The sequence below is a fragment of the Lutjanus erythropterus genome, chromosome 13, assembly GCF_056507025.1.
Source record: "Lutjanus erythropterus isolate fLutEry1 chromosome 13, fLutEry1.hap2, whole genome shotgun sequence".
In the NCBI taxonomy this organism is placed as follows: domain Eukaryota; kingdom Metazoa; phylum Chordata; class Actinopteri; order Lutjaniformes; family Lutjanidae; genus Lutjanus; species Lutjanus erythropterus.
The window spans coordinates 21,113,354-21,138,144 of NC_139329.1; the positions used below are offsets into that span (position 1 = coordinate 21,113,354).

Sequence of the window (24,791 nt, forward strand, 5' to 3'; positions counted from 1 at the left end):
ACCCCGAGCTTGGGGCAATTAGGGCAATTGACAAAATATTTTCTGAAATTTTATATAAAAAAAGAATTAATATTGTAATCGAAACAAGTGTTGATGTGGAACAATCAATAAAGGCAGTAATCACTAAGTACACTCTTAGTCTCAGCTTCTAAAAAGGTTACATGCAATAAGCACATATGTGCAAAATCAACTATTGTTTCAGTGGTTAAGTCAGACAGGAGCAGGGCTAAAATATGCCCATCTTAGCATGTGTGAAATGAGATAATGCATCAGTGCAATCATAATCCTGAACAAATAATTAACAATCCATGTTTTATGCAAGGATTTGCATTATATTTGATGCATGGGATACTGGCACTGGAAGTGGTGACTACTACTGAAAATTACCTGTATTATCATTGCTCATATAGTCAGGTAAATACATACTGAGCGGCATTGTTGGCTCAGTCTTTTCTCACCTCAACAAAAACATACATGTAATGAAAACTGCTCTCAACCAAGGCACTGTTCTCAGAACTGGAGTTAGTCCCTGGCTATCTGCTTACTGTCCCTTAAGAGGTGGGATAGTTTAAGAGCACAGGACAAATTTCCCTACAATGATTAACTCGGTACAATCTAAATAAAACCCACCAAAAGTGCAACTTCTGAATTTTAAGTTAAAGTGATTGAAAAAAACCCCAAAAACTTTTCTTTAAGTCTCTTCAAATGTCATAATGTCAAGTGTTCTGATGGATAGTCTGTCCTTCAACATAAAATCCTACTGTGTATCATTAAGATACAGTGTAGAGACTTAGGACCTCATTTGAAGCATGAACTGAAAAAACGTGTTTGTGAAAAATGTGACTATGCAGGAAAACTGTTAACAAGTGAACATGGCACATCTGACTGATCATTTTGTCTTTATAATTTTATTTTTATTTATTTTTTTTATTATTGTATGTGTTTCTTATAATTAAAATCTGTAATTAATATCCTTTGCACTGTCCCCTGATGTTTTCATGATTGGGTAATGTCTGAATATTAAGACTTGTAGAAAAACGATCAAGTATTAAAAATGTATTAGTTGATAATTAATCAACAGTTCAGAAACAGCACTAATGAAAATAATCCTTAGTTGTAGTCCTGGTGCACTGTTAGCAGACACCAAAGGTAGGAAAAGGCACTTCAGAACCTTTTCAAAGGACAACTGCTGTCTGAAATGATCTGATGTGTCTCATACTCCTTGTGAGACAGCTGGCAGCCTTACAATGAAGCCAAGTTGGTTGCCATGGTATGATATTGTTATGCAACATATTCCAAAATGATCTTAGCAAACCAGAGTAAACACCGCAAAGGTCATAATTTAGTTTATTTTGTGTTGATTTGTGGTCGCCTTTTCTAAACTGAAGCTAAGAACAATACTGTGAGAAAGTTTACTGACCGGCCTGTTGCACAACAGATGCTACTTTGCTTCTCTGTGCCACAATGAACAATCACCACTAATTCGTTCCTTCCACATTTAAGTAAGAACTTATGTTTTATCTCTTTTCATTTGTGCTGGCCAATAATATCCTATTAGATGTTTTAATGACAAAGCTGGTAAGAACATTCTGCAATCCTGATTTTGTCCCAGTGATTCAACATTTTAATGTGACACATTTACCTTCTGTTTTCCAATTAATAAAGGTGGGAACCTATCCAATGGTACACAATGTATACTAATAAAATCTCAAATGACGGCCAATTGATATGATCCCATTTCCAATTTAGCAGGACAAAATATCCTTATCCACAGTTTCTATACAGTATGTGGTTGTGACTGGGGAACACAACTGATCTGCTCGTCCTTATATGGCCTTTTCTTCTTTTAAAGGGTAAAATCAACCATAAAAGGAGTTCTTTCATTTCTGAAGTATTTCCATCCAATGAAACAATTTAGCCCAATCTGGGTAGGTTGGAGTAATTACACCCATGTTAGTGATGGAGTGAAAACCCATGTGAAAGTGCACGAGGATCAGCGATTGAAAAAAGATTGCAAATCTCTCATTTCGCAAGGAGGGAAAACATATGATTGGTTTTTACAAAAGAGAGACACCATAAAATATGTTTTTCATGAGCTTTTGTTTTTATGTTGTACATATACATACTGTACAGAGCTAACTAAATGCAAGCAATCTGCTTCTAATTATATTTATTATGGATTGTGGTCTGCAGTGGGTTTGTGTAGCAATGCTGCTGCTGTACCTCATTATACATGAGGGTGGTCAGAGCTACACGTTGTACTTGCTTAATTCAATAAACAACATTTTGTTGGTCATGTATAGCTCCAATGTAGGTGTTACTGATTACACTGGACATTTAACAAGAGGAGATTCATTGATGATGTTCAATATCTGTCATGTTAGAGTGCTTACTTCATAATCTTTAATGTTAGATGTGCCCCTTACTTTCAACAAAAGGAATGACAAGATGGTGGATTCATTATTATCTGTTATCATCCCAATACTGACCCCAATAACTAAGCTGAGGCCAGAGAGGAGCTGGAAAGTAATCCTAATTTGAAGTACACACCTGTTGAAAGGATAGCGTATACCTTCATATTTCAAGATTTTATTCAGTCATAATTCCGAAAGGTAGACACTATAGAACATTAGAATAATGATAACTGTGGCGTATTTTAAAATTTGTCCAACATCTGCCTTATTTAATTGACCCCATTTGTCAGATGCCTGATCAGAAAAAATACTGGATGTTAAATTCAGAAGGATTTCTGTGATGCACATGAATTTAATCACTGTGTCAACCGTTTTTCTGAACTAGAAACTAGACAATCGGTATTACTACTACTACTACTACTACTACTACTACTAACAATAGAAGCACGTTTCATGTGTTATCATGTTTGTGTGCTGACAAAAAGTTAACAGGATGGTGCTGTCTTGCTTTTGCTGCTACTTAATAAAGCACTCCGGTGCTTTCATTTCAAGTGGTTATGCAGAGCAGCTGCACTGTTGGCCATTTATAGAGGAGCATGATGAATCTTGAGTTGATTGTGGGCGAGGTTTGTCAGCTGCAGCTTGTTCTCCGGATGAATCCATGCTTGGACCAGGCACAGTACTTCATTGTGACGAAACTGATGCACCTTATGCAAAACAGCGTATTTCCAGAATATCGATTTAATCTACAAATCATCCCAGCCCTACCAAAGTGACTCAGTGTCACAACCAAAGCATACTCACCAATGCAGCAGCATGACCTCTGAACTATGTTTATATATGTAAATTATGACCATAAATATTAAGTCAAAGTGCATTTGAATAGTTTAACAAACTTCTTCTCACCATGATGACAGTCTTGGAAGAGCTGTGTCTGTAGCGCAGGCTGTGGAAAGCTAGCAGGCTCAGAAAAGTGTAGAACACCAGGGTGGCCAGGTTACGGAGGTCTAGGAGTGACTCCACCAGAGGGATGGTGCCCATAGTCCAGTCGCAACAGAGCTCAGAGGGATTCAGCAGAAGCCATGCATTCACAGGAAGAAGGTAGTTGAATGTCAGTTGTCTAGTGGGAGTGGGGCTGACTGCTGCCGGGTTATCAAATCTACAAGAGAGGACACAGAGGAAAAGTTAATCCCACCAATATGGCATAGCATAGATGGAGCAGGACAGAGTAAAAAAATAAAAAAATATCTGGAAAAATACTGGCATGACTTTTGAGGAAAAAAGCTTAGACAGCAGAGAAAAATTATGAAAAACTTTTAATTAAACTTACAGATATGAAAAATCTGATTTAAGTGCATTTAAACATTAAAAACATTTGGCAAAATTAGTGATGATAAAAAAAAGTGGTCACAATAATCCTATGTCAATGCTCACACATTAGTCATGTCTCATACGGAGATAGTGATGATAACCATGCTGATTTTAGTCACTATAATTGTGATATTAAATTATAATACTGCGTCAACTTAGTGGGTAGAAATCTTGCCATGGTTGACTGCCACGGTAAAACAGAAAATCGTACAGAAAAAGGAAGGGATGTGTTCAATTTTTCCGCAACGTCTTTGTAAATCACATAGAAATATATGCAGGCAAAAACTTCTGTGAGCTGTATTTGAAAATGGACCTCAGCAGTTACTGAGATACTAAGCAAGTCAGAATGTATTGACACCTCCCTTCAAAACACATTATAGGCAACAACAAACATTGTTTCCCTCATTTGGAATGAGATGTTCAGCTTATAAGCCTTTAATGTAATCAAGGGTAGTCAAGTTTCCTAGCCAATCACAACAGCCTTTCTCCAAGACCGTGGCATAGTTCATGCAACTGCAATGTGGTATGGAAAAATAACAGTTTAGAGAGATAATTTAGTAGCATTAAAAATAAATTGAGAATAATAATATTGCGTCATGGTAGAGGAACATCTGATACACCAAATTTCATTAAACATGACTCAGTGGTTTATGGTCTATGTAGATATAACCAGTCATATTTTACACTGAGGTTTGACAAGAACACAGGTCTAAAAATATATCCAATACAGTACAGCACATTCTATTTATGTATTTATTTATATTAACAGTATCTTTATCTTTTGCACAACCCTAACTAGGATCTTCACACTCATTAGTCTTGATAAAGAGATGTCATAAAGTACTGAATGTTAAGTTTCAGGTTGCTGATAATATCTTTATGGTTTGTACTAGCTGAGGTGTGATTTTTTTTCTTTAATCCATCTCAAAGATATAAATGAGGTATGATGAGCACATAGGCCATTTTGTGCAGTATTCAAATCTCGTCCACTATACCTATGTAGATCTATATAAACAGTAACTACACACAATCTATATCTGCATCTGTATCTCTCCATCTGTCCATAACAATATATAAAAAGTGGGGAGGGCAAAAGAATGTATTACGTAGGTTTATGTTCAGTGCAACAGCCTCTTACTGTTTACATATTTCAAATTTAATCTGGTGCAGGATACCCTCACACTGTCTGTCATAATGGTGAGCCTCCATCACTCCCCATAACAACCATAATCTCAAAATCACAAGGCACAAGGTTTTCTGGTTTGGACATGAAATCTCATTGTTTTGTTAGCTGTAGGGCTAACCCAGGTAAGATTTTCTTTAAAAGTAATGCTGTAGGAAAGTCTACCAGACCATCTAAAATAAAAAGGGTTTATTATTCTATAGGAATGCAAGTGTGATTAGCAAACTTCATTAATATATTCTTACTGAAAAAAATAGATACTTGTGTGAAAAGTTATATTTGATAGAGGAAAGTTCAGAGAATGTGGAAAAAAGGTTGAATATTTCTAAGTAGTAAATTAAATAGCAATCTGCCTGTTCAGTTGTTTTGTGTATAAGTGAAATTTGGCATGAATATGAACTAAAGGAAATGCTTGAGTTCACCAAATCATTCTTTTTTGACCTCAATGTTGCCCATAGCAAAATTATTTTTTGTGACACTTTGTCATGAAAAAAAAAAAGATGGTGCTCTAAACACTAAACCTGTTTTGTCTATACAGCTGCCGGTGACATCAATACAAACTAAACTCATGATCTGTTTCTCTTTGGTGTTTCAGGTAAGCCTCTCCACTCTGTATTTGCATCTAAACTTCTCAGTTCCAGCAGGTGGTCTAAACCTGTTTTAGTTTTCAAAGAGACCCTCCTTCTTTGGAAAACCGATCCCAACTGGAGATTATCGACATATGCAATGTTGTTATGGCTTGAACACAGAAATTCTCTCAGACAATCTGGAGACATTTTTAGGATTAGGTTAGAGGATTAGCATATCTAGGCTAATTGTCTGGAATTTTATCTTCGTGATCAAATACCATTAGGTTGAATCGGTACGGAATCCTGTGCAGACAATTTCAAAGTAGTCTAGACTCAACACTTAATCTAATTTTGTAGAATTAACATTTGGCCATTGGCCTGGTCACATAGTTAATCCAGAACTAGACTAAATTTGTCCATTAAATTATTAAGTATAGCAGCCATGCTTCCATGCAGCTGATATCAGTCTCTTTGTCCACTTCAAGTTGTGTTTTTCATTACATTATGCTGCTACAGAAGACAGATCATGCATAAAATTTAGTTTCCAGACATGTGGACATTGATTTTCTGCTCTTTGCTTTAATTTTAGTTTGAACAGAGTTCTGTTATTTATTCACTGACATAATGATCTCTTAAATAAGAAATAGGTCCTTACTTACATAAAACTAAATTGAAGAATTGAAAATGTCTAGATGAGAATGTCCTCAGAAACAAATGTCTTAACACCATTAAAAGTATAAGGAAAAAAATCGATACACTTGAGTATCATGACATTATGCTTTGTGGTACTATCATATAAATTCTCAAAAACACTGTGTTGTGATATCGTCTGATAACAGCTTTGAAGAGTAGCAGTTAAATTTGTAGAGTTAAAGGAATGTGATTTGGCATAGCATATCCTAAGCTGAGCTATCGTTGCAAATAGCAACTTTGTTATCCGTTTTGGACGCTTCAAAAAAACATACACTATCTTAATGCATCTAATGCATGCACAAGACCTTAGAACCTGTAACATGATGCTAGACTCTTAAGGTGCACATGTGGCACAGATGATGTGATGCATGGGGCCTGTGTGGAGCTACAGAAGAAGGCTGCACTGAGCTCCATGTACAGCAGGTACATAAGTATAATCAACGAGGGGAGAGCCTTTTCCCTCTACAAGCTCTGTGTACATATCATGTTCATGACAAAATTCCTCTGCAGTGATAAGAATCTCACCGTTAACTCCACCAACACCATAAATATCATTTAACAGCATGCATATCACACAAAACATATTTGCCTTAGGGGGGGTATCAGCATGCATTAAGGGGGCAGAATATAAAAAAATAACACACCAGCTTCCCTCTTTTTAAATTCACTGCCATCACTAAGAGGATTAAAGGACAGACCATGAGAGAGTATTTTTAGTTGTTTTCAGGTTTGAACTCTTTTGAACTCCTAACAATTGGTTGCTTGCAACATTTGAGATCAAGGAATTAGAGCCATACTGAAGAGCAACTACAATGCATGCATACAATGTATGCATGTATAACTCAATTTCAGGCAGAGCTCTACGCACTACAAAATAGATGTAGGCCTGTTAGTCACATCCATCAGCTGGAGGAAGTCAGAAGCCATGGGAAGATTTTCTACTTTAATCAAATAAATAAAGACATTATGTAAACTATTACATAATCTGAAATAAATAAAGAGCCAGACTAGCATAATGTGTTTATATAATCTTGAAATCCATTTACATTCAAATCATGACTGTATTTCACTGTCCTTTAGTATCTACAAATGTCTATTCCTTTTGTGCAGAGAAGATGCAGCTGCTACAGACCTAGACTTTTTTAAAAAAGGGCCCAACACGTAGTTTAACTACACCACAATACAAATACATTTAAATTTCATCAGGTTGTTTGGAGCAATATAAATTACTGTGAAAAGTAAGCTTTTAGTATATTTGATTTGTAAAATCAATTCCTGATACACTAATAAAAATTCATTTAGTCAACAAATGGGGAAACGGCAGTGTTTCCCAAAACACTGGGGGCGGCCTGCTAACCCATACACTGAGTTAACGGACTGACGCTGCCCCATAGCTGCTGCACTGCAAATTGACAGCTGTCAAAGCTCACAGTTTCCATCCATGATTGTCGTTCATTTGGCAGCCACACATAGGTTCAATGACTGTGTAAACCTGTTGTGTATTAAAGGAGAAAACTGTCATATATATTTACTGTAATTTAATCACAAAATGACCATAATATGCCAACTAAGACTAAGGAAACATGCCAAGATGAAATACTCACTTCTCTGACAACAACACTACAGCTGCAGTGTCTTCCTTTGAAATTTCAATTGCAGAAGGTTCACCGAATGGGTTAGTGTCTGTTTATGAGTCGTGAGAGATCATTAATAATCTTTTAGCGGGAGCAGATGCTTATAACAGTTAAATTGAATGATATGTTAATGGAGTCTGTTGCAGCCTGTCTGTGTGTCTTTGCGTCTGGAGACGTGTGGACAGGGGAAATAACTTGCTTCAACCCAATTGATTCAACCTGCTTAACAGACTGTCTATGGTTCCACTGTGGGGTCATGAAGGCCCTGCAGGTGGGCCTTGAGGAGTCATGAAAAATACTTCCTTTCTTACCTGGTGAAGACAGGGAGCTGGGACTGAATGACTTGAACTCTGATGATGACAAGCAGCAGGGTGCTGATGACGAGGACAATGAGCTTCAGGAGAGTTTGGAGGACAGCATAGGGGAAACCATCCTTGCCCTGCAGGACTTGGCGCAGTGTGTCCAACAGCATGGGCAAGGTAAACTGAGAATAGCAACAGAAAGCAAGAATCAGCTCAACATTACAGCATAAATGGGTACTACACAATTTTAGACATGAATTCTACATTTTTTTTATCATTAAAATTACTATGATCCTTTTTGATGAAAAACATTTAAAATACATTTTGGTTAACACTGTCTTTTTACTTTTGATAAAAATGAACTCAACAGCAAAAAGCTACCTGTGCTTTGATGTTGCAGGTGTGACCAATAAGCACAAAGAGTGACCATGCACAATTCAAGCCTTACCCCTTGTGCAACAAAAACTTCATGGACACAGCAGATGCCGACGACAGTGATTCCCTGCTCCTTACACAGTGTTGCTGCAGCCACTAGAACAACTGTCAGCGCAATGGGAGCCCAAACTGAAAAAGAAGAAAGACTCAAATAACATAACCTATACACAACCTTTTATGGTGGTTGGTCCATGATATACAATTATATACGTATAGTAAAATTCTAGGAAGACACAGTCTTTTGATCCAAATTATATAGGCTTCCAAACTCAAGTGCAATGCAGCCTCTTAGTGCTTGAATGGATGACACAACCCATTTATCCTTTCTTTGCAGCCCTCAGAATTTAAAATCCATGGTTTAATGGGGCGTACACACAATCCTCATGAACACGTAGTTGGGAAATCGAACATCAAATATTTGCACATAGGTGGCCATCAATCTCTGATAAAATACCACTTGAACATTACCAGATCAATGAAAAAAGCCACTGCAGGGAGAAATAATGGAAGTCGGGCATTAACTTCTGTGTTTGCTCTTGCTAGCAGGTTGGATGCCATTAATCATAGGACATTACACAGAAATGAAAGTTATACAGATAGATTTTGCATTAACCCAGCAGAACATTTGCCAGTCGTTCATCATGTGTTTGTGAAAAAAACCCACTCGTCTTGTAAACACCATTATAGGACCTGTTCCCAATTTCCATTGTTCTTTTGTTGGTCAATCACTGGCAACATCTTGGTCATAAACTTTGAAATATCTGACTCATTAAGAACTGCATGGAATGACCAGCAGTATTGGTCATCTGTGAGGCATGGTCATCTTATTAAGGAAAGAAGAGCAAGTTTAGCCTTCATGTCTTTTGAAGATCCAGGCTCTGAACTGGGACACAGCTTAAAAGAGCTGCCAGGTGCCTAATGAAACAGTGTTAACAGACACTTGGCAGGCATTTCTAACACAACAGCCCACACAAATACAAACCACACCAAAGAATGTAAAGAGGTTTACAGGTTGAAACTAGAGCCTGATTTTAGCTTAATATAAACATATCAGTAGCTGTGTACCTTGTGGTAAATAAAAGACAAGAAACTGCAACACAGAAAACAAATGATATATCATGTCTGACTCTGAGTCATTTTTTAAGGAAAAAAGCCAAAGTTCTCAGATTCAAGCTTCTTAAATGTGACTATTTTCTGTTCACTTTTTGGTTGTGTGCAAAACAAGACTTTTGAGGACATCATCTTGGGCTTTGGGAAACACTGATTGCCATTTTTCACCCTTTTCTGACATTTTATAAATAAACCAGCAATTGATTTATCGAGAAAATGATTGACAGATTAATTGGCAATAAAAATAATCGTTAGTCAAAGCCATCACGTGTTTGTACTTTTCTATTTTTTTCAGAATTTCAATAACGAAACCTGCATTAATGTTAATATAATTACAAGTAAAAATCAAAGAACAGGAAAAATGTGTGAGCTTGAACTTCTGAACCCTGACGGTTTTCTTTTGAGTCAGTTGCTTGATCCTACCCCGACCCCTCCTGTTGCCACAAACCTCCTTATGTACACAAATATCTAACTGTGTACTTCTTATCAATGAAGGAGGACTGCAGCATTGCCAAAGAACTTCCACTGAATCATTTGTGTTCTACAGTCAAAAGTGGGAAATCTGGGCTTGGTTTCCTGCCTCTGTCTTGAATGTTTGCATTCCTGTCTCTGTTTGAATATCTTAATGGTGGGGCACATCGAAAAAAGCTGACATGACGAACAGAATACAAACGGGTGAGACACTGCTGAGTTTAATTTGACTTACCGATGGAGTGGTCTGCCCCTGTTGATTTTGTGTAGGCCAGGAAAGCAGCCAGGAGGAAGATTGAAGAAAGAAGTTCAGCTCTGCCAACCACACCTGTGACCTGATGATAAAAGGTGACAACCATCACTACAACAAATCATACATACTGATTTATCATTTGTTCATTTTAAGTCCAACAAAACTGTAAATTAAGTAAGAAAATAGTGCATATTCATTCATACAGATTGAAAACATTATTTTCTAGATTATACTATACTTTATGAATGCCATGCTATTTTGCCATGGACATGTGATCCTCCTACCCCTGAGGTCAACAACCAGAACAAATAACTCCTCAACCTGTGGGAAACTGCCAATAACAGGAGTGTAGTAGCACATCCCACAGTATGATATTCCTGAAACCTCAAGTTAAGAAATAAACAGAGCAACACTTTGATCTAACCTCTGAAAACATTACACATGTCTGCAACTGACAGTAATCAGAGTCCACATGTTTAGGTCCTTGAGTCCAGCTGTTAAAACAGGTCTTTTTAGGTAAATCATCGCAGTATATGGCAAGCAGATATACATCTCGGTGAAGCAGGCTCCTCTCTGACAGCAACGCCTGTCATTTGCGTAAATGATGACTGCCCTCGTGTGGAAGAAATAACATTCTCACTTCTACCATTACCACAGACCTGACTTCTCAGAAACCAACATACTGTGAAACCATACACAAAGGGTGCTACGAACCATCAAAATAAGAGTCTGTTGTGTCTAGCGTGTATCCCTTCAGTGCACACCAAGCATTACAAGAAGGTTACAACTTCATAGAGACAAGTATAAACATTTAGATTCAAACACGGTTTGTGCATTGTTCTCTGGCTGACCTTCAAATTGTCAATTGGTGACAGAGGACATAAGTCACTGGCAGCCAATTTAACTGCAACTAGTGTCACTGTTTCCTTTGAATGGCGCAGTCTGTTAATCTCTAACAATCACACTACCTACCTACTTACTTTACGAGCTGAGCTCTTCGGTACTCCTATCAGGGTTTTCTAAGTATTACTTGCACAAGTGCCGTGCAATAGACCAATTTATAACAAAATTATGATGTGAGACTTGACGTCTTAGATTTTGAACATGATTATATTGTGATATAGCGTAAGTGTTGTCTTTTTTTGGTTTTAAAAGCTGTACTTTAGTTAAGTGGTTACATTTTCTGAACTAACCACACTGTTCTAGCTGCTCTATTATGTGCCTTTACCCACTTGAGTCATTTGTTATTTATCAAAAATCTCACTGTGTTAATACTTTGTGAAAGCACCAATAATCACCCTCACAATACTGCTGCAATATCAATAGAGGTATATGATTTAAATATTGTGATATTTGATTTGATATGACATTTTTTGGATTAATATTACCACTGCATTAATATGCATGTTGCATTTTACTGCTGTAGTTCATAGTTGTCTTAATCTGTACTACTTTACATACTTTTGGTTGGCCTAATTTACAGCGATGCATCATGCTCTACAAGGTCATAATATGTTTGCATAATTCGAGAATTTACAGAATGTTCTTTAAAGCTACTACATGGAACTTTTAATATTTGTGTTGATTTTGGAAGCCCTTGTGGATAAAAGCGGTAGTGTTTCCACTGTAATAACCACAAAAAATATGTCATCATCAATAAAATTATGGAAATCTGAAAAATCTCCTGCTTCGTTTTTAACATACAAGTCACTGTCACTTTGCCTGAGAAAATGTTAACACAGGCTTGTTTCATCTGATTTCTTGGAGAATCCAACCCTGTAACTGGCATAAAGATAACTCTATAGAAACGGCCAGTGTTACCTCAGACACATTTCAAGACTGCGGGAGATGGTTTTTTTTCCCCCCCAATTGGCAGCCCCTGTGCTTTGGAATAGTCTCCCAGTATGCTTGAGAGCTTTAGCCTCTGTGGAGTCTTTTAAAACGCTGCTAAAAACTTCTCTGTTCTGACAGGCATTTGGGTAGCATATGGTATTTTGTGTTTCAATCCTGAAGTTTTATCTGCTCCCCCCATATATTTTGTCTGGTGCTTTATCTATGTTCTATCAGATTTTGTTTCTTTGACTGTGATGTACTTTGTGACTGGTGTCTGAAAGGTGACACACGAATAAACTTTGCTTGCTTGCTTATCAGGCAGCTGCAGGATAGAAGACATGCATACTCCAGTGTTACATTCACAGTTTTAGTTCCATTACAGCTATTGCCGTTGAACATTGTAAAAAAACTGCATTATCTCATACATCTAGACCTACTTTAAGCTATCACTTGCCAGAGTGGCCCTAGTAAGTTAATAACAATTCTCTTGTCAATCAATTAAAGCTTATTCAAAAGAATGTTAGAAAAGCTGACTACAGTTAGCTCAATTTCACTGAATTGCTCAGACTACAAGTCCCATTTTGTGTGTGTGTCTGTCTGCACAATGGTGGGGCAGAGAGTTTCAGTGAGTGCATTCCCTAATTCCATTTTAGAGCCTTAAGATACTGTTGTGGAGTACACTAAATAATTTAGATTTGAGGACACTTGGAGATAATAATAATAATTAAAAGAAAACACTGAAGTCTTCATTCAAAAAGACAGATAACCAAAAAACACACTGAGAGAGACATGGGGACACACAAGGACTCTTTGTACGCACTTATCATGAAGGGACCTTCAGTGCTTGGAGCATAACTCAAAAACAAATGATCCGTTCAGAGAGAGATTCCAGACGGCGATAACATGAAGGGCATTCGCTGGACTAACTCTAAGGGCTCATTTGTGAGGCAAATTGTTTCCATTCAAAAAGTCTGAGAGACTCTGCATAGATTAGAGAACACCACGAGGAAGACTGGCGCAGCGGTGCATGCTGTGTAACAGTAGCACTCCAGCCCAAGAAGCAGAATGTTTTCTTTGTTTTTCTGCTCTGGTCAGGGCCTGTCTGGTCATCAGTTCAGTTATGCTGAATAGGATGAGTTACAAGTCCTAACTGGGGAAGAGGCTTTTCAGACAGACCCTATAGAAGACAAGGAGATCAAGTTCAAATGATAAAAAATAAGCAAAAGGTTTCTGATCAAGTTCAGTAAACATCGCGGTTCTGCTAATATTCATGATAAATGGCTGTAACAACTGAGTTTCAATTTCAAAAAAGAATCTTAAATTTTTCAAAAATAACTAGTCTTTAAAGATTTAAATGCCACATGTCCAGTCAGAAGAAGAGGACTGATAATCATTGCTCTATATAGAGAAGAGCTTTAAATGGAGTTGCCTTAATCTCCTTGTAAGTGAGCTAAAAACATGCACATAACAACAGTTCACAAAGAAGGAAAGGAATGTCTAGGATAAGGTTCAGCCACACCCTGAGCAGGCCATTAGGGGCAGGATCTAATAATATGCTATGTGGATGGTTTTCCACCTTGTATTCAATGTCACATTATCACATTATTAAAAAAAAAGCGAAATACAAAAATCCTAAGTGGGATTCATGTACAATGCGTTGGCAGCAAACTCTGTTCCTGTCCACCCGAGTATGTTGATTAATCATGTTTGGATGCGTGTGCCAGGAAATTAGCAATTATCATATGGATACACCCATATAAATCCAAATACAGGCAGCAGACTCATGAGCTGTGTGCAAACCACAAAGCGACAAGCTACTGACATTTCATAGGTAACGCTCAACTCAGAAAAAAGAAGAAAAGAAAGACTTTAAAACAAAAAGGAAATGCCGCAGGAGGGAGCAAAAAATAGAAACTTTTTAACAGTTAAAAAGTTACTCATCATTGGAGAGGTTTTTCTGTCGGGGTGCAGGAGGTTCATTATTAAATGAATTAACATTTCACAGACAAAACGTGAGCTGGCTTTTGTGCATACTGGCTTACATGTGGTCGAGGGCACATTCTGGGGTCAATTTTGATCATACCTCAGAACAAATAGGAAGTCTGAATGCAACAAAAGTTCTTAAATGGCTACGCACAACTTAAGATCAAAACTATGTGTACCAATACTTCATGCATGAGGCCCCATGTCATTTTGATGTCTTAAGCTCTAATAGTGGGTTAGAAATCGTGATGAGTAGGAAAAAGTACTGATCCTGTGGCAAAACCACACTCACAGATAGATAAGGACCACCTGCTCAGAAGCGGCAAAATTGAGGCAACGTATGACTGTGAGGCCCCACCCTGCAAACAGAGCTGGTGGGCATGTTGGAACAATGCACAGGCTGTGATGTTACAGCAGTGTTACAGCAGACAAGAGATTTCCTAATCCCCCTCTCCTGTTCAGCAAAGCCGTATACAATATGTACATACATATTTGACTTTAACACTACATCCTCTTGATGTACATGACATGTACATTCTGGATCTCAAAACTGTCTTTGCTTCTCCAACTGACAGGAGCCCAACTGAGTTCTGGCCTGATATATTCACTCTTCTATATTGTGAAATGTATTTCAGCATGGTTGCACTTAACAATCCAGTCAGTGCTGTTGCTAATGTTTGATTACACAATCTTACATGGATGCATGCAAACTAAGATTGTCTTGGCATGCTGCCTAGTTTGAAACATACCAAGAATGTTTTGCTTAGCATACATTTTGCCCAAATTATGCTCAAATGGATGGTTTCAGTCAGACAGGAGAATGATGCACTGGCAATGGCTTGTGTGGATGACATAAACAGTGCAAAATCAGCCATCTGCTGCTTAAAATGTACTGTAATGTACCAAAATTCCCACTGGGCCTGTCCAGTGTAGTGGAGGATCTTCTGGGGAAGGATTTGCTAAGTGCCCTCACTTTTGCTGGAGAATAAATTCTGGGTAAGAATTCAAACAAAGATCAATTTGAATGGGTAATTCTAATTTTAACTACTGAATAAAAGCAGTGTCTTTTCAGTGGTGACCTCATGCTGCATTAGTGGGTGTAACTGAAGTCCAACCAATAAACATCACAAATTAATTTCTATTTATACTAATATCCCACCTTCAAAAAACATATAACAGTAAGAAAGTAATACTACCATTTCACTGGATCTTTAAATGAGCAAAGAAACATCTTCAAGGCTATTAATTAAGAGCCAGAGATGGAAAAACAATCATCAGTGACAATAAAAACAGAACTTTAGGACTGTCCCGAGACAGGATCCAGCCTAAATGAAGCTGAACGATAATTTAATAATTTCCATAGTATTCTATTTATGCAATGCATTACTTGTATTCATTGAAATAATTAGGATTTTATTGTAGAAAACCAGTCATTTTATAACTGGGATGGCCAGCATTTACTTTGGGACAGTTTAAATTGTAATTCAGGATGGTTTTGGATGGTGGTGAAAAAAGCTCTTCTTAGAGTCCTCATTTTCAGCTTCACAACTTATGTCCAAGGCATCAAGTTAACAAAGCAAGTCATTTCAGTTTGTGATTTTAATCTTGGCCAAGTGATTGACACAAGTTATTTTCTGTCGCACATCGCATCATTTGCCTTCACCCAGAAAATGTATACTTACAGCTTCAGTGTGGATGGGGTGTACAGCAAACAGCAACGCTGCCACCAAGCTGGAAGTCTTGTCCAAGAACAATCGGCACACTCGCAGGAAAAGCACGCATACTATGGCGTGTAAAACAACATTGAGCAGATGGTAGGAAGCTGCGCTCAGTTCACTGAAGAGGTAGTTCAGTCGGAAGGTAAGTACAGTCAAGGGTCGATAAGATTTATGGCTCCGCTCCTGTAGATGGACATACACAACATACATTCTGTCAGAAGCAGGTCAGTTGGCTTATTAAGAGTAACTTCAGGTTGACACCACTTAAGCTTTTATCAGTAATGTAATGTTTTTGAGTGTAAACTAAAAGTAAGCCTGTGCTAAGCACATAAGTGTGTCATGGACCATGACTTGCCTCAGCCATGGGTGTTCCCCAGAAGTCATTGAGGAATAGGTTACGGAGAGGAGTTGAGGGCCGCAGGTCCTTATTGTCAAGGATTGCTGAGACATCATCAAACACAAAGCCACAGGACAGACTGTTCCAGTAACATCCCACCACCAGTCCAGTTAAAAGTAAAATCTCCTTCCATGACACGACAGCCATGGCTGATCAAAGCCGTCATTGATCACTAGACAGAATACAAAGAGGTTTCACATAGGTCAAAATCAGTTGACAACAAGTTGTGTAAAACAGTCAGTTCACATTCAGTTTTAGAAACCACTACGTGTTTCAGAGCTGTTCTTTGACTCTTTTTAAGGTTGCTTCAAGAATTGTTGGCACAAAACTCACTCACTGACTTAGAATCTGCAGTAGTAATATTATGCCTCACTTTCACTGACCTAATAAACTGCCACCCTGATTTATTTAATGGAATGTGGATTAATCTATTATTTAGATCTATTATTCTAGAGTGCAACCTATCACCTCAGAGGTATTCATTTACAAATGCTGAAAAATCAAATAGTCTAGCAATCAGTACAGTAACAGCTGGCAACAAAAGGGCAAAAACAATGCAGGGTGGACCTTAACAGAACACCATTGCTAGTATAAAATTGCCCTCTTTAAATGACTAATAAAATAAACATTTCTATGCTCCGATCGCGTTATAAATGTGCAAGTACAACACGCCCCAAATGTCATGCCCTGACAGTTTCAGACTGGCTACTGCAACATAACGTTAGCTAACGAAAAAGCTAATTTAGCTACTGATGCTAACTAGGTTGACACAGGTCTTTAAACTAGATAAGGTGGCCGCAGTGTTATTTTTGTGTTATTTCTTGAATTTTCTACCTACCGTGTCTATAACGGGATAGGCGGTGACTGCAGCGGTGATATAAATAACTGTAAATGGTTATACATACGGAGCAGTACCCTACACAATTCAGGAAGCGGCATTCCACTTGGGGAAGCTAATACTAGCTTCAACACATCATCACTATCACTTCCGGTGCAGAGGTGACCGCGCAAGATGGAAACCCCAAACCCGCGAAAGATCTCGCGAGAGCGATCATTTTAACCAAAACATTGGCATTTGCTTCACCGTAACCAGTGTTGTTCATTATAATACAACTATGTTTTTGTAGCTTATCTTGAAGAGATGCAAATCACCCCGTAGTCAGATTTGATATCATAATAAACTTATACAACGCGTACAAATCTCGCGATAGTTTCGCAAATGAAGAGTTCCCTTGTAGTCGTGACCAGCTAAACGTTATAGCGAACCTAGCTAGGCTAGAGTCGGTGTTATTGACAAACTTTAAGTATGTGCGGGCAAAACCAAATGCCATTTAAGAGTACCTGGTGATAATGTGATACCTGTCATGTCTCTACAGTTTGGTAAAGTTCCCGCAGGTGTCCATTCGTCGCTTTTATCCGTTTAATTTTCTTGTGGACTAGCTTAATTAGCTAACTGACGCTATTGTTGTGAGTGGTAACCTAGCAGCCACAGCACCATCACATCATGGAAACCCCAGGATGGCTGTTTACTGTCGTTTTAACTTCTAACTTGGTTTAACATGCACCCTGTATTCTCCGTCGGGCATATTCAATGTATTATACGGGTCGATAAGTCATAACAGAAATTCCTTGAACGTTCACCTTACAAATCACGGCGTGTGGCTCGCCAATTAGTGAAAACCAGTTAACGCTAGCAGCTTGTGTAGTAACGGAAAGAAACCTAAAGTTAGCTAAACTATTTTCAGTGTGGCTAAGCAGCTAACACCAAGTGTAACTGGTTATCACTGCACTGTTTGCTCAATTCCTGGTTAGCTCTTTAAAACTCTATTACCAAGATGCCTGTTAAACTTAACTGGGATACAATGATGGGAGTTCACCCAGGGAGCCTCATGCAGTGTGAAAGAGAGAAAGTGGATGAGCTCGTCAACATGTTGTTTTCGGTAATTGTTTAGACTTCACGCCAGTATTCATCACATCTCAAATGTTTGTTCGGCTGCTCAACCATCAAAGTTTCTCTGGTATTACATTTGAAGTTGGATACAGCCGTGTAGTGTTATGGCTACTTTCACAAAAAACACTTCTATCCTGCTGAGACTGTTGTTCAGTGTATTAGATCTCCTTTCTAAATGGCTTTGTTAGCAAAACGCACTTATCACATTGTTTTGCTTTGACTTTTTCCTCTTTCTGTGGTCACTGTTGAATGCATATGATGTCTGGATATCTCCGGTAACCTTACATCTGCATAAAATCCTTTTGAACAGGAAAAAAATGTTATTCTGAATTATTGTGAAATTGGATGACTATGCCTTTTATTTATTTCTGTTAACATCAAAACATGTTTTCCATGCAGATTGATGAATGGGCCGTGAAGGATAAAGCTCCGGAGAACATTATTCAAGTCCTCAGAGTGTTTCAGGCCCTGTTGCAGGTGTTCAATGTTGTTACTGCTATATTCTGATCTGTCTAGGGCTACAACTAAGACTGTTTTCATTGTCAGTTAATCTGTTGATTATTTTCTTGATTAATGAGTTAGTTGTTTGTTCCATCAAATGCTAGAAAATTATGAAAAATATCCATCAGTCCAAGGTTATGTTTATCAAATGTCTTGTTTTGTCCACAACCCAAAGATATTCAGTTTACTCTCATAGAGCAATAAAGAAAAAAGGCATGTTGAAGAAGCTAGAATCAGTGAATAGGAGATTAATCCATTATCAAGATAGTTGGTGATTAAGTTAATAGTTGCCAAATCGATTAATTCTTGCAGCTCTAGCTCTGTCTTTCATACACTATGTATCAGCATCCATCAGCAGGAGATGTAATGTATTTCAGAAAGTAAGAATATGTAGTGTGCAATTGATACTGATTGATGGAGTATTTACTGCTTAAAATATTGGAATTTAAATGATATAGGTTTATAATTTTACACGCAGTTGTCTTCTCTCCTTCTGACTGTTAGAGGGAGGCCATGGAACGTCATGTTGCCAACAAATATGCTGAAAAAAGGGAGGCAGATCATGATGAAAAAGGTTTGTTCACAGGTGAAGTTTAGTAGTCAAATTTTGCTAACAAGCAGCAAAGTTAAGATTCTTCATTATGTCTTCTGTACTATAGAAAAAGAAATCCTCGCCAAGGTGTTGAGCCTGGAACAAGAGCGCAAGGTAGCTCTTTTTAAGCATCTGTCTCTCAAAATTTGTTACTGCATGTTTGGATACTTACATACTGTCTGTTACATATGACACTCATTGACCTACAGAGGTGTTCTTGTTTTTTACTGGGATGGCTGCCAGTACCATTATGTATGTGGGAAAAAAAACATTAATGTGTCTGACTGGAAATCACCCTCCCTGCTGCTTTAGTTCTGGCAACAGTGCAAAATCTTTTAGCCAATCATAGTGTAACCCCAGCTACAAAGGGATTGGTTGTGGTGACCATTGAACGACAGCACCTAAGAAGATTACAGCTAATTCCTTGCATGCTCACAGCCATTACTTCTAGTTTCAAGTTGATTATTATTTTTATTTCTTATGGTTTATAGGTAATCAGAATTTACACTTCAACAATTTCTCTTGCAACAAGAAGGTTTATCTTTGTTTAAGTTGCTGTTAAAGATAGCGTATATATTAAAGCTGTGAACAGATGGAGGTGATGGGAGCCTAAGAGTTTTCTTGGTGGGGGTTGTTTGGGTGTTTGTTTGTCTTGTTTCCGGTCCACACGGCTCAGCACTCCGGCACTGGGCCAGACAGCCGCTTTCTGAGAGATGAGATTCGTCAGCTTGAGACCCAGCTGGAGCAGAGGGAGAAGGAATTGACCCAGTTAAAGAAAGAAATGGGCAAAGAAAAGAAAACCAAGGAGGAGGTATGAGCATGTTACTCATAACTCCCACGCATGGCATATTATGTCTATTTTTTCTAGAGCCCTAGGATGACCTACAAATATTAATTCATTATTTGGCACTGGGCACACACTGTGTTGACATTGTTTTGGTTATTTATAGAAAGATAGTACTAGTGGGTTTTATTGAACTGCATATATTTATATTTTAATATATTTAGTGTTACATTTGAATTATTTTAAATTCAGAGATTTGACTAATAGTTGTTAGTTGCACTAATGTTACTAGTCACTGTGTGTTTCCAGTCACTTTCCACTGATTAAAGGTATACTATGCAGGACTTGTTGGTTGCTGCTTGTAAACACATCACGTCACATCATTCGAAGTTGGCCCCTCCTCCCTGGCTCAACGATCGAGTGAGAGACTGAAAGCAGAGTTGGTCGAGGGAGCAGTGTTAGCAAGAACAAAGCACATAAATCACATAAATAAATTATTATTTTCTGATTGTTTCATGATAAACACTAGCACAAACAAAAATGCTTGCACCTTCGTACAATCCTGCAGGAAAGTGTGTGTGTGTAGCTCAGCCCCGCTCTTGGTCAAAGAGACAAAGAGACTCAGACCTGCAGCTCTTTGTAGCGCTATGTTTTTATAGAGTTCTGATTTTTGCAACCTGCATGCTGTTATTTGCTGGGAGCTACACACAACTGTCCTCATAAGTGATGATTGCCAGGGATTTTTTTTTTTTTTAGGAAAATGCCACATAGTATGCCATTAATACATAGGTTAAGACACTGGAGCAAGGCTAATGCCAATTGTAACTATATGTTTTGCATCTGGTTAAATTTGTGCTGTACTATGCTTTTACACTTTGTATTCTTGTTTTGTATCCTAGTTGGTTGTGCGAGCAGAGGAAGCTGAAGATGAGGTCAAGAAGTTGAAAAGAGAGGTATGTGGCAGCTGGCACTATATCATACAAAATGTTTTCATTCATCACTTTATCCTCTGTACACAATCCGTTCTTGATTGAAGATGTGTGTGGTCTCGTGCTCTGCCATCATTTGCTCATACTGTATGAATGGTTTCTTAAATGTCATCACTTCTTTTCCATCTCTTTTTATTCCACCGCCTTAGTTAAAAAATCTTAAAAAGAAGGTAAGAAAGCAGGTAGTTATGTCAGTTCTTCAAAATAGTGTTTGTAGTTGTATAAATGTACAAGTGAGCCAGTATGTGGAGTACATGTTTTAAACATTTAACTCTACAGACGGTCATTTCTTGGATGTATATTAGTGCTGTAGAATTGCTTTTATGTTATTTTGCCACAGCTTTTTCTAAAACTCAATTAAAGCTGAGCAGAGGACAGTGTGAGAGTTTGAAATATGAACAAGTATAAAATAAGATAGCATATAGACCAGAGAGGTAGGTAGGTGCATGATACAAATTACAAATAAAGCAGAATTACACAGCATACAATGTAGTTTATTTTAGACCTGTGTCTATTAAACAAATAGTCCAGTTTACTGGTGTTGTAGTTTTAAGGGATAATGTAGGTTTTGTTGTACTAGAGGAGATTCAAAATATATATTTAAATATAAATTCAAAGTTTATTGTCCATTGTCCAAATGTAATTCACCTGTGTAGCAAGTGTTACACAATAGAGTAAACATAAATTATATAGGGAAAATTATGATTGAACAATCTAAACCCAAACATACTTAGTTTACTATTGCAAAGAAGAGTACTGGGAAATCTCTCATTTGAGAAGCTGGAATCAGATATTTAAAAAAATAAAAAATGATAGAAGTATTGGGTTATCAGAATGGTTGCGTATTTCTACTCTATCGAGGGTAAAGCAGTTGTTTAAGACAGGAATAAAATACGATGGACCTTTATTGATCCACTGTTGGAAATTCAATTTGACACAGCAGCAGAAGGGAAAATTGTTGCAGCACAAGACGTTGTATTTTTATGGTAGTAAAAATAAAATGAAAATGAATAAAATAAGACAAAATAGGAATACTGTGGACATTAATTAGGGCTGAAGGATTTTGAAAAAATATCCAATTGCAAGTATTTTGACTGATCTTTTGAGTGTTATATGATTTTATGATATTAAAGAGTGATCATTTTTACATCAATATTCTCATTTTCATGGAAACATATGCAAATGATTCCGTTGTAATCTTTGCAGGGATCTCTAATAAACAAAAATGTTTTTCTTAAATTTGTAGAATATGATCTGTAGGCCAGAACATCTCTGCAACATGACAGTATTTCATTTAAAATGGTGTTTGCACCTACTACTATTTGAAATTTGCTTTGTCTGATATATACACACAGTGGGCCTATTCAATTACTATTAAATTACTTTAAAAAAAATCGGGCTGAATGTTCACATTTCCTATGTATGACCTGAAAAGTTAGGAAATTAAATGTGTAAAGCTACACACCTTCATTTTTTTTCTCTACTTTAGTTGTTTTCACAATTGGAAAAGAATTAGTGTATATGAAAGAACAGGAAATAAAAACAATGCACCTTTGTAATCCTAGATTAGACATAACTTGTGTATTAATAAACACAGTGTTGCATTTTTACATTCAATTTGACTGTCCTAAATTTCCTCTTCTTGAACCGCCTGAGTTAAAAAAACTGATTGAGAAGAGTCTCTGGGTTTAACACTGAACATAACTAATGAATGGACGAATTAGTCTACTCATAAAATTATAATCTTCTAATAAACAGTGTTAACACCCATCAATTTAGAATGCCACCAGGTTATTTAAATAAAATCACAATAATATATCTTCAATTTAATTCAGCTTCATTGAGTTTGTTAAAGGGACAGGCACTATATAGACTTACAGAATCAGTATATACATGTGCAATCTGTAGTGGTGACATTTGATATCAAAAGTAGTGTGTTTAGATTACTGTATGACCACAGGACATTGGATCCAGTTCCTGTACTGAAACTAATTCTGTCCTTCCTGCACTAAAACAGAATGAACAGCTCCAGCAGGATGTGGACTTCTATCGTGGAGAGCTGGACCAGAAAGAGCCCGTCCCATCCAGAGATGAGAATGCTGAGACTCAGAGAAAGCTCAACTTGGCCAACCGCCAGCTCTACCAGTGCTTGGAAGACCTTCAGGTACTTGGAAAACTGTTTGTCTGCTATGCAATCTGGTGAATTAAGTAACAGATCAAGGGTGGGAATAGTCCTCGAACCACCAAGACAATGGGCAAAGGAGAAACACTAAGTCTGTGTGATGCCAAAAAAGTGCAGGATCAGAATTGCTTTTACTTAATAATTTACTTTTTTACTACAGCATTTTTATTTCCTGTTCTTTGTGCTGTTTTTATGTCCATTAGCGAGCTGAAGATGAGAACTTACACCTGAAGACACAGAATGAGCAGATGCAGAAAAGTCTTGAGGAGTCGGTGAAGGAGATGGAGAAAATGACAGACGAGTACAACAAGATGAAGATCGTTGTGCAGCAGACTGATTCCATTATGGACCAGCTCAGGAAAGAGAGGGATCATGCAAAGCTTCAAGTAATGACATTCCTTAATGAACTACTTTTCTAGTCTGTATTCTTTTCTCACTTTAAATTTGTGGTTGGTTTGTAAAATGTATTTTAATGCTGACACTTAACACCATTTGTCATTTTACTGCAAGGTTATCACTTTTATGAACTGAGTTATCTCAATAAAAGATTCCAAAGTTGAAGCTGTGAATCACGGCTCTCTCTATGTGCAGGTCAGAGAGTTAACAGATAAGATTCACAGCATGACTGAAGAGGACGACCCAATAATGGCAGCAGTCAATGCCAAAGTGGAGGAGTGGAAGGTGGGTGTTAATCAAAGCTCTAGAACTCTCATCAAGGCACCTCTTGTCTTTTTTTTCTTTAAGCCAGATGTGCTTGTACCCAGAAACCTTTTATGACCAAAGAAACTTTACCGGAAATATCAAAGTCTAATTTTGTTCCTGGCTAGCAAATAGTACCTGCTCTTGGAGGAGTACTGGGGAGTATTTTCTGGAGTTTAGAGCAATTTATTTTAATTTTATTGATGCCAAAACAACACACATGTACTTCTGCACTTGCAATCAAAGATTTAATAACAATATTTCAGTACAACATCAGGTTATTTATAATCAGGTTATTTTTATGATGATGGTCATTGTACTGAAACATTGGTATTAAATATTTAATTGCAAGTGCAGATGACTGTGTGCAGGAAACTCTTTGTTTTGCATTGTTGACCCATGGTATTCTTCTACACATTTGTCAATCTACAGGTGTGCAAAAGTTTTTCTCTTTAGTAATTTTATTGACATCGGGCGCCCCATAGCTCAGTTGGTAGAGCGTGTGCACCATGCATTGAGGCTGTTGGTCCTCTGCAGCGGCTGCTGGTTTGATTCCTGCCTGTTGCCTATTTGCTCTGTGTCATCTCCTCTCTCTCTGCCCCTTTTCTTGTCATATCTTCAGCTGTCCTATCACCATAAAGGCAACCCCCACCCCCCAAAAAAAATAAATAAATACATAAATAAATAATTAGTGGTCAATTTACCAACTACGTGAACAAAAGAAAGA

General features: G+C 37.6%; 2 protein-coding genes across 3 annotated transcripts in view; one reads left to right on the plus strand and one right to left on the minus strand.

The window, feature by feature from the left end:
- Positions 1-17,336, minus strand: part of tmtc3 (transmembrane O-mannosyltransferase targeting cadherins 3) — a 28,272-nt gene extending 10,936 nt beyond the window's left edge. The window contains exons 1-7 of one of the 2 annotated variants that reach the window (XM_084733877.1): positions 17,205-17,336; positions 16,325-16,538; positions 15,934-16,152; positions 10,418-10,517; positions 8,615-8,730; positions 8,176-8,348; positions 3,321-3,573 (exon numbers count right to left, since the gene is read on the minus strand). In XM_084733877.1, the coding sequence (XP_084590003.1) occupies positions 3,321-3,573; positions 8,176-8,348; positions 8,615-8,730; positions 10,418-10,517; positions 15,934-16,152; positions 16,325-16,513 (1,050 nt within the window). In that variant the 5' untranslated portion in view covers positions 16,514-16,538; positions 17,205-17,336. The remainder of the gene's footprint in view (positions 1-3,320; positions 3,574-8,175; positions 8,349-8,614; positions 8,731-10,417; positions 10,518-15,933; positions 16,153-16,324; positions 16,539-17,204) is intronic. The other variant, XM_084733878.1, reaches the window with a different exon arrangement.
- A 277-nt stretch (positions 17,337-17,613) lies between these two features.
- Positions 17,614-24,791, plus strand: part of cep290 (centrosomal protein 290) — a 44,695-nt gene continuing 37,517 nt past the window's right edge. The window contains exons 1-9 of the mRNA XM_084733381.1: positions 17,614-18,306; positions 18,717-18,794; positions 19,323-19,392; positions 19,478-19,524; positions 20,087-20,221; positions 21,094-21,147; positions 23,201-23,347; positions 23,569-23,751; positions 23,957-24,046. Of these exons, the coding sequence (XP_084589507.1) occupies positions 18,202-18,306; positions 18,717-18,794; positions 19,323-19,392; positions 19,478-19,524; positions 20,087-20,221; positions 21,094-21,147; positions 23,201-23,347; positions 23,569-23,751; positions 23,957-24,046 (909 nt within the window). The 5' untranslated portion in view covers positions 17,614-18,201. The remainder of the gene's footprint in view (positions 18,307-18,716; positions 18,795-19,322; positions 19,393-19,477; positions 19,525-20,086; positions 20,222-21,093; positions 21,148-23,200; positions 23,348-23,568; positions 23,752-23,956; positions 24,047-24,791) is intronic.